Source organism: Symphodus melops (assembly GCF_947650265.1).
Source record: "Symphodus melops genome assembly, chromosome: 7".
Classification (NCBI taxonomy): Eukaryota; Metazoa; Chordata; class Actinopteri; order Labriformes; family Labridae; genus Symphodus; species Symphodus melops.
The window spans coordinates 13,242,166-13,252,746 of record NC_136697.1 but is presented as its reverse complement, the minus strand read 5'-3'; the positions used below and the strand labels follow the sequence as shown (position 1 = coordinate 13,252,746).

General features: G+C 40.2%; 1 protein-coding gene across 1 annotated transcript; it reads left to right on the top strand.

The window, feature by feature from the left end:
- Positions 1-3,774: 3,774 nt before the first annotated feature.
- On the top strand, positions 3,775-9,987 carry cnn2 (calponin 2). Its single transcript, XM_079347656.1, has 7 exons — positions 3,775-3,956; positions 6,276-6,397; positions 6,487-6,553; positions 7,003-7,140; positions 7,252-7,368; positions 8,172-8,318; positions 8,632-9,987. Exons 1-7 carry the CDS (start codon positions 3,903-3,905, stop codon positions 8,935-8,937), a joined length of 951 nt encoding a protein of 316 aa, XP_079203782.1. The 5' UTR covers positions 3,775-3,902; the 3' UTR covers positions 8,938-9,987.
- The last annotated feature ends 594 nt before the right edge of the window (positions 9,988-10,581 follow it).

Sequence of the window (10,581 nt, the reverse complement as noted above, 5' to 3'; positions counted from 1 at the left end):
TTGGTTGGGTGTGGGTCTGTTGCAGCTTCAATTTCTGTCTTTGCACATCTTGCCCTGTTTAAACTTAATATTCAGTCTGAGCTCTTTATACTTCTGCCTTCTTAAATTCTTTTTAAAATCCATTTGTAAATTGGTGCGATTTGATGTACTTACCTAGTTTGTCCATGTGGAGGCGCACATCTTCCAATTGTCTCTGACTGCATAATGCAAGGGTGGAAGAGTTGGAGAGTTGTTTCAATTAAGTGAGAATGAGTTTACCATTCGTCATATTACAGAAATCTAAAATAGATATATTGCATTTTATTTTTAATTAAAAGAATCTTAAACTAAATAATCCTCAATAGTGGGAATTTGGCATTGTCATCCCCCACATTGTGGCATTTTAACTGACATTTAGTTTTAATATAAATTTAATGTTTTGGGGGGTTTTTTAAATTTAATGTTCTGTGTTTGATGGAACCAAATGTGCAATATACGTCACTGCATTGATTCAGTCTGTCGACGTAATCTCATGACTGATTTCACGGTGAGTGAACTTTCCTCCCCTTAGGGTGTGTTTAATTAGTCAGGCTGACTCAGTCCTCTTCACACCTGTGTGATGTCATCAGCAGGTAAACAAACCCTAAAATGCAGCTGTTTTGATGAGCGCAGACCGAAAAGAGACACCTGGTGTCTGTCATTATGACATGGGGAGGGTTTAACACGTCATTTAGTCTAGCTGGAATCTGCTGAAGTCACTTGGCAAGCATGTAAGGAAATGTTGAAGCTCAACCAAACTAAACGACCGCATTTTCATCTCCATTAAGGAGCTTTCTCTGATTATTTTGCCTTCGAGGTTTCAGAAATAGGCCATATTATATTTTACTTTCTTTGTAAAAATCCAAAACGACTAATTATCCAAATGACTAGCTTGTTATTATATGACTGAGAAAGTGTCTCAATTTGACGACGGTCATTTAAGCTTAACAAAGACCACTAGCTAGAGAGCTTCTGTCCAGAGAGACACATGACACTGTTCTTTGTCTCAGGAACATCTGTGTTTGGTTTATACCTCAAACGGGTTTTATGTTCTTTATGACACAAGGTGTTACAAAATGCACAATGGAAGCAAACTATCTGGAAAAAGGTGATTTTTAAGCTGTGTGTTCTGTCAATCCATTGTCCTCCTGTTTGTCTTGAATTGAATGGCTGTATTTAGCATTTCTGTCACAGTGAGCCTGTTTCCTGTCCGGATACTTTTTTTGTGGTTTCACAAAGTTTCTGAGGTGCAACATTTTCACAGATAAGTACCCCCCAAAGCCTCTCCAAAAGTTATCATGTAAAGAAATCCTCAGAGCACACAGTAGAAGAAAAAAAGGACATTATCCTAGATTAGACGAACCCATCCACACATGAATGGAAGCTGTAATAAATCTGGTATCTAAAAATCCCATAGCCCCCACATTACGTCACCTCAGCAGCTTTCTACTACTTGTGTTACTCAAACTTTTCGACGGTGACTCAAAAAAGTGCGACAATTTGTCTGGTCCGCTGAAAGTCTGGTATGCAGGGTGGGACGGTGGATCACTCCCACCATTCAGGAATTTGGGAAGTTTCCTTCCATATAAGGAGTTTTTGATTTCTATCGCGACCTAAGGAAGAGAAGGGGAAAGGTGGAGCCTAGGATCGATTAACGAAGCGGGTAACCCAAGAGTATGCAGGAGGACAAGAGCATATCGTCTCCGCGCTTCCGCTGTCTCTTTGAACGTTTATCTTCGTGAAAACATGTAGGGTAAATTGTAGGTGAAGGGACTTATATAAAACGCTCTATAATAAAATAACTTAAGGATTCATGGGTTGACAGTTGACTATATAAACGTTAAAATGTCCTCCGTCTGCAGGAAGTAGCCTGTCAGCAGCACAGATCAGCAGTGAAGTATGGTCACAACAATCTCCACAACAAAGTGATGCAGCTAGTATCTCTTTTTAGTTCATTATACAATAATTTAACAATGTATGGGGCCCTTTGCTGAGGGCCGTCCAGACCCTGTATGGCTGGAGCAGGAGTCTGGCTTGTCTGGATCTGTTCATAACTTTTATGGACAGAATTTGTTGGTACAGTCAGGGGCCGGAGGGTGTCCACTTTTGGGACCACAAGATCTCATTTCTGCTTATTGCAGATGATGTGGTCCTGCTGGCTCCATCAAACCTGGACCTCCAGAGTACACTGGGGCGGTTTGCTGCCGAGTGTGAGGCGACTGGGATAAGGATCAGCACCTCTAAATCTGAGGCCATGGTTCTTGACCAGAAAAAGATGACGTGCCCTCTCTGGGTCGGTGGGGAGTCCTTGCCCCAGGTGGAGGAGTTTAAGTATCTCGGGGTCTTATTCATGAGTGGGGGGAGGATGATGGAGTGTGAGATCAACAGACTGATCGGCCCAGCGTCCGCAGTCATGCAGAAATGCTGGAGAGACTATTTCTTTCAGCTGGCTTGGGAACGCCTTGGGGTCCCACTGGAAGAGCTGGAGGAAGTGTCTGGGGCGAGGGAAGTCTGGGCATCTCTGCTGAGACTGCTGCCCCCGCCACCCAGCCCCGGATAAGTGGTAGAAAATGGACGGATGGATGGATAATTTAACATACTGTATGTTTTATTTTTCACTAAGAGTTTTAAATATAAGGACAGAGTCCTTTACAGTCAGGAAATATGTCAAGATAATAGGACAAAAATGCTAAATACTCTTCTACTATTTTTGTCTATGGTAAACATAGCTATATTATTATTACATTCGATTAAATCACAGGTTTCTTTATGTGTTTTTTTTTTAAATTTTCACCCCTCTCCTGAGACTATTTTTTATCGATCAAATTGGATGCCAGATTGACAATAGGCATCAGCTTTTTGTTGCTAGAATTAAGACTATGGTTGCTGTATTTACCAACTTTTCATGCAATTATGATTCCCCTGCATAAAAATTGTATAACAGAAACACCTCTTGATGGTGTATTAGGCCTAACTGTTCCTGTTTTTCATGTCAGATTCCTAGGTTTCGTTATACATTCAAGCGTCTCAAAATCTTTGCTTACTTACTGATTTGCTGTCTTTCATCTGGAGTACATTATATTTCAAATTTTTAATGAACTAAATTGCAATGTGGCTGCGTTTAGCACATGGAAGTCACAGTGGTAATTACTGCTACAACTGGCTTGCGATGTAACATTATTGTTGACCTTAATAACACTTTATGTTTTGTTGCAGGCTACTTATTGTTCATGAGAACACAACACTGGCAGGGAATGCTTGAAATGTAGCTTTCTTTTAGTGTTGGGCCAAACAAGGTGTATGAAAGATAGCACACTTAACAATGTGCAGCCTAAAACACCAGTGCTGTAATAACGCAAGCTTTTTATATATAAACAATCAAACAATCACAGAAAAGTTGCATTAAACAGGAGCGATGTTTGTAATCTTTATCACAACACATGCACTAGCCTCAGACATTGTCCTGCCTCAATTCACAAGGACAGCCAAATTCAACACAAACATGTAAGGCCTAGTCGAAGTTAAACAACAAGCCTATTTTCATGAGTCCCTTTCAGTTGTCTGATTCTTTGCTTATACTTCCTACAGAATCGTATATGTTGACTTTTTGTTATGAATATTCATTTATTTGTTTTATGGTCTGGCGTTGGCTCGCTCGATCGCTCCAATGGACCATCTGCAGTGAACTCTCTTGGCTCGAATAGCAACTCTTTGATAGAAACCGTGGGAGCGCTCTAATTGGCGGCCGTAAAATAGAAAGGAAGCATTTAGTTCACTCCGATTTCATTGGAAGAGAAAGTCGAGCATATTTCAGCGGAGATTTTATCCACACGTCAGGATCTTCTTTTTTTGTACCCACATAGAAACCAGACAAGTCTTTGACAATGGCTTTCAACAGAGGTCCTTGCTACGGATTATCAGCAGAGGTTAAAAACCGAGTATGTATGACACTTTGATATTTTTCAAGTAAATAAAGTTTTATCAAAGCTTTCCTCCCGTCTCCCGCTGTGTCTTACACTGGCGCTGAGTTTGGGAGTCACCTGGCCTCCATTTTCACGAGCGCACACAGGTTAAAGGTAATGAAAGGTGGAGGGAAAAAAGTAGGTTTGAAAGACATTTAAGAGGCTTAAAATAACTAAATATGATCTAAAACGTCCAGTGAGTTAGTCTTTGCAAAGTATATGCCTTAATTCATATTCAAGTTGCGCATCTTGAAAAGCAGAAAGTTTACATTGTTCTTTATGAAACAAACTCAAACTCAGCATGGGCGTTGTCCGTCCAGCGTGTGTGTCGTTGTGGCATTATTGTTCTCCGTTTCTAGAAAAGTCTAACGTGCTGCGGTTTGTTTGCCGGCATTGTGCCCCGCATTAGCAGATAATGTAATTCACCTTCCAGTCCCATGGTTTGGCACCATCCAGCCTCATTCAGTTGTGCTATTTCTCTTTTTCTTTTGCCTTATAATGGCAAGAAAAGTTTCCGCCTCCCTCCTCGAGGCCAGGTTTCCTGCTTCTTCTTTCATTTTGACTTTTCTCCGTTTCAAATCGGCCAGTGTAGAATCAGTGCACGCATTTTTTCCTTTTTTTTTAAAATCATTATTGTGGCTTTCACTCTGTAAAAGGAGCCCTTGTGCAGACTAAAGTTAAACAAACAGTATCCAAAGTGACCCCTCTCTTTGGTAATGTGTAACTTGTTGAGGAGAGCGCCTTGTTTATTTGGACCTGCCTGCACTGATCTGTGCACACCCGGATCCACTTAAAATGCCAGAGCTGATGCTGCTGGAGATCACTGACCACGTTACTATGCATCAGTCCCCCCTTTAAAAGTATTGAATAGATGTGCTGTTATAATCTATTGGTTTTGATCCCTCTACTCCCAAGCCTGCCGGTGTTTCCTTAACTCGCCTTCAGCTGATTTTTTTTTTTTTTTTTTTTTTTCCCCCCCCCTCCCTAACAGCATTCATTTCTTTGTCCTAGCACAGGAGAGAAGACTAATGTCCCCCTCTCCAAATCTTTTTCGTGTAAAGAAAACATGTAGATTTACTCAATCTGTTACCTATGATGTCCTTGAAGTGGGGGAGTGTAAACTGATGCTGACTTGAGTGGTATTTCCTGCCAATAGTGCCATATCCTTGACCATGAAGTGTGAGGAATTTAAGGACTTAGCTTCCCCTTCTTAATTCTCCTTTAATAAAAAAAGAAAAATTGCCAAAGCTAAGAGAGGGAACAAACACGTTTTGAGTTTTCTTCACAACCTCTTTATTCATTCATTCACTGTATCAACAGCAGACACTCTTTAATCCAAGCACTGTGGACTGGATTCCACCCATTCAGCTCGTCTCTGTAAATTACATCTGTCTGATTCTTTGTGGGCAATTAAAATAGACTGTTGTTTTTTAATATAGGGATAACTTTATGAAGGAAGTGTAATTAGAAGACAGACATTCCTCAAGAGTACATCCAGCTGTGAGCCGAGTGCGGCCGGCTTCCATGTATAATAGTAGGTTAAACTCAGTGGTTTGGTTTCTCTGGTTGCCCTCAGGACAGAGAGAGATTGTTAGCTGCTTGAGAGCTTGCACGAAGCTCAGTCAACACCTCACCCCTTGCTAGAGGATGGAAGGAAGAAATCAATGCTTGTTTCTCCCCCCCTCCTTTTTTTTTTTGCTGCTTTCTTTATTTTGTGACTGTTGTTTACGTGACCATAATGCTCTTCATGAATGGCCTCTTTCTGAGCCAGCGTAGCGCCTTTGTCACACTTCTACCTTCATTCAAAAGAAGGCTTATAAATCTGAGTAACACCTCAAAAGCGACACCCTTTTCTAGAGAGTCAATCTTTGTACCACCTTAAGCCCCTTAAAGCACCCCCCGCCCCTTCACAAACATCACTGCCTTCCTGTGTTTCAGCAGAATTTAGCACTTTACCAAACAGGATATCCGTGTGTATGAGTGAGGTCGAGTCAGTGTCACCCTTATCTATGAATGCTTAAAAAGACTCCTCTGTAGACATGGCATAATACACCAAGGCAAAGGAACATTCATTGGTGGCCATGACATAAGATTAGATGAAGTCATAACAAGCTGTTTGGGGAACACATCACATGTTGTATTGTACAATAACACAACGATTTTTCATAGATGCAAATTACTTACGGAATTCTCAAAAATGTGACGTGATGTACACAAAGGAAAATAAATCCCTGGCTGAATATCTTTGTTGCTACTAAACAAATGTGACCTTTTGACTTCTCTCCTCCTGACCAGATTGCACAGAAGTATGACACTCAGAAAGAAGAGGAGCTGAGGATCTGGATCGAAGACATTACCGGCGCTACCATCGGCAATGACTTCCAGAAAGGCCTGAAGAGTGGAGTCATTCTTTGCGAGTAAGTAGCACACCTCACAGCTGGGCTGTGGCCAACATTTATAGGAGGTATTCGTTCTCATTTTGCTGTGTTTTTCTCTTCTCCTTTAGACTTATCAACAAACTCTCCCCAAACTCTGTGAAAAAGATCAACCAGTCTGCACTGAACTGGCATCAGGTGAGCTCATCTATTATTATTTTAAATAATTAAGGGCATGGTTAAAAACAAGTGTCATTATGTTGCAGCAGTTTAATGGAAACCTGTAATGACTCTGTACATAGTTTAACGCCTCGTTCTGTGTCATTGTGCTTTCTACCAGTTCAGTTGTCAGGATACTGAATCATGCGAGGTCATGGCTCTGTTTACACATGTTCAGTGTTGTAAGCCTCCCTTTGTTTTAGAGCCTCTTTTCAGTGCTGCTTTTGAAACTGGTTTCTTTACTGAAGCGTAAGCAGCCACTGTGTACACACTCCCTCGTTTAAGACGGCCTGACTGTTGTTAAGGCTGCAGGACTGTGTTCTCTTATGAAGATAAATTAAGGTGGAATGCAAACAGAGAAATAATCCCACTATTGTTCTTCACGCTGCACACTCATGGCGGTTGTTCTTGTTTTTATATCTGTTCAGCTGGAGAACCTGACAAACTTCACCAAAGCCATCAAGGACTTCGGCCTGAAGCCTCATGATGTCTTTGAAGCAAACGACCTGTTTGAGAACGGAAACATGACGCAGGTCCAGACGACACTGCTCGCACTCGCCAGCATGGTGAGTCTTTATCTTTTCTGTCAAGGAAGTATAAATTATGGTTTTCATGGTTCGTGATTGGCTGTTATCCTGCTTTGTGACCCACTTGTTTTTTTGTTTTTTTTTCTGCAGGCGAAGACAAGAGGCTGTCAGTCACGGGTGGACATCGGTGTGAAGTATGCTGACAAGACCGAGAGGATGTTTGATGAGGAGAAAATGAAAGCTGGACAGTGTGTCATTGGTTTGCAGGTTAGGAGGAATATTTTGTTTGCTCCTGGATGAGCAACAGGGTTTTTTTAAAGAGGTGTTCGCACATCCAACTATGTCTTAAGTAGGTGTGAAGGGCGACAAACTTGAAAAGAAAAAAAGTCCCTCGCTCTACTTTTGCTAAGCATCATCAGTTTATTAGAAATGTCACAACGTTTTGGTCCCTCCAAACTTTTGTCAAGTGTGTGAATGGCAGGGTTCAAAATCTTAAGAGTCAGCAGCACTTTATCCTTATATCTGATGAAGTTATGTTTGCTAAAGCCTGACAGCCATAGCATCACATTCCTTGATTTGAACTGTACGTTACATTTTTAATGTTATTTAATTTAAAAAAAAAATAAATAATAATAATCCCAAGCCAAACAAAAACAATCAACTTAAAGCTGCTAAATTTTGCATTTATTTGTTGGATCTGACAGAGCTAAGGTGACTCACATGCTCAATGCATGGGATGAAACTATTGTGAAACCAGCCTGTCATCATCTCATGTCAGGCACAGCATACTTTAGAATAAGAGTGTGTCATTGTTCACTCTTTAGCGTCTGTGCTTTGTTATCGTTTCTGTTGCCAAGATGGATTTCACACGGACATGAGGGCTGCCTAAACCGACTGAACTACTTACTGTCAGTATCTGTACAGTGTAGTAACGTGAGGTCTGAAACTGTAAAGTATACATAGGTGTCAGAATGATGTGTGTGAAAAATACAAGGATATTATGCAACATTTGACCACTTCATGCAGCAAGCAAACTGAACATGGTTTAATTGTGTTCTTTCTGTCTTCAGATGGGGACCAACCAGTGTGCCAGTCAGTCAGGTATGAATGCGTACGGCACCAGGAGGCATTTATATGACCACAAAAATAATATCCAGGCCCCCATGGACAACACAACCATCAGCCTGCAGATGGGAACCAACAAGGGGGCGAGCCAGGTACTATAGCTTATTCCCCACTTCTCATAAATCCAATATTATAGGACTCAAGTGGAAACGGGCCTCAGGGCATTGTTCATTTCCCGTCCTTCCACTGCATGAAACCTGTGTCATGTTTAGTCTTGTAAAAAGCTGTGAACTCTTGTTTTAATTCTTCCTCAATGGAAAACAAACACTCGATCAGCACTTTTGTCAAAACTTTTCATGCCTGAACAGAAACCTACTGGTACCTGCTCCATGACCGTGGTTTCATAAACGTTGGGTAAAAGGGACATGTGACTCTTATTTCCTTCTCCCTCTGTGCATTCTCCAGGCTGGGATGACGGCTCCAGGGACAAGGCGTGCCATCTACGACACAAAACTGAACACAGACAAGTGCGACAACAGCACCATGTCCCTACAGATGGGCTACAATCAAGGAGCCAGCCAGAAAGGACTGAACTTCGGCGTGGGCCGGCAGATCTATGATGCCAACTACTGTCCAAAAGCCAGAGAAGAGGTAGAGGAACAAAATGGGGCCATCGTGGCTCACGACTACGTCCCAGATAACCAAGATGAGGGTTACCAAGGCTACCAGGAAGAGGAGCAGGTGTACCAAGGGGATGGGACAGATTATTAGGGTGGAAGGGCACTGAGGAAGGAAAAGGGAGGTCATGTAACGGAAGCAAGAAAACCTCACATCAAGTGGTTTATTTTCATATCCATAGGATGTTGAGCAAATTTTTGTGGGGTAACATCTTTTCTAGCATTGTATTAAGATGTTTGTGGTAAACAATGTTACACATATCATATGTATTTGTGATTTGAAAAAATATATATATTGAAAGTGACCACAAAAGCCAATCTTTTTGGCTGAATAAGTTTTATCCCAGGGATTTCTCTAAATGTGCCAAAGCCCCATTCTTTGGTTCCCCAGTGTTTTTTGCTGACTCACTCATTACATTATTAAGGAAGATCCCGAAGATATTTTGTAAGTGCAAAACGAAACCAAGCATGATACGTTGGAGAGTATTTTTAATACATTGCTTCTTGTATTGATCAAAATACCCATTGTTTTATCTGTCAGTTTGTAATATATGTAATTTCTTTCAATGAGAATATGTATTGTCTCTGTTACTTTAACAATATCTTAATTCCTTCAGTATTTTTCATTAACATACAGTTTCTTTTTTTTCTTTTTTTTTTTTTAAGCAGACAAGGGAACAATGGATATATAGGTAGATCCTTTTTGGAGAAAAAAAAACATTAAAAAAAAATATATTCTTTCTGTTTGCCCACTTATTTCATTTATAATAGAGGAAATATTTCCTTTGTTTGTATAACCAGTCCAACTGGAGTTCAGCTTGTTTTCTTTGGATTCAGGCTGCTGGGGGAGGAAAAAATAATACTCCAGTGAAGTTTTCAACATTCCAAGCAAATTTACTGGACTTTTTTTTTTGTTGGTCAGCGAGTTCCTTCATATTAGTTGAAATGTGACCAATCCTCCAATGAGATCGTAATTATTTATGCATATTTGTGATTTTAATGGGGTGTTTTGTACCTTGACTCTGAAACATTTGGTATTTGACTATACTTCTGGAATATTCTTTTTACCAATGGAAAAAGGACGTGTTTGAATTTAGTAGTATGTTTTTTGTGAATACAGTGTAATAAAGATGTGTATTCATTATGTGTGGATTTGATTTGTGATAAGTGGCACAGAGTCATTTACAATAGTGGAGCTTGTTTGTCTACTGAAGTGTAAATATCAGCACACATGTAGATTTTAATAAGATTTTCAAACCGTTGCCCTAAGTTTTATCTACAAGTGAAACTCTTACTAAAAAATACTTTAAGTACAGTTTACAAAATCGTATGTTTTGAAAGAGTTGGTTTAAAAACAAGTGTATTCACATGGCTACTCACTGATAGCCATGTAAACATTTAACAGATCGAGAGAAAATTCTTGTGTAAGTGCCAAAGGGTTGGAAAGATTTTTGACTTTTGAGATCACTGATATAGATATTTTAAGGTGAAGTTTTGGGGGATCAATCCTTTAAAGCAATGGTTAAATTGGGCAAATGAAAACCTTTACTCAAGTAACCTATATAAATCATAATCATATCCTAAGATGTTTGCAAAAATAGGTTCAAAGGTTCAAGGTTCTTTATTTGTCAAATATGCTCCATGTTAAACATACAGCACAGATGAAATTGCAATCCCCCCCAACCCCCAGTGCAAACCTGCAGTGCAGAAAAAGAGCACTAAGAAAAGTAGCAATAAA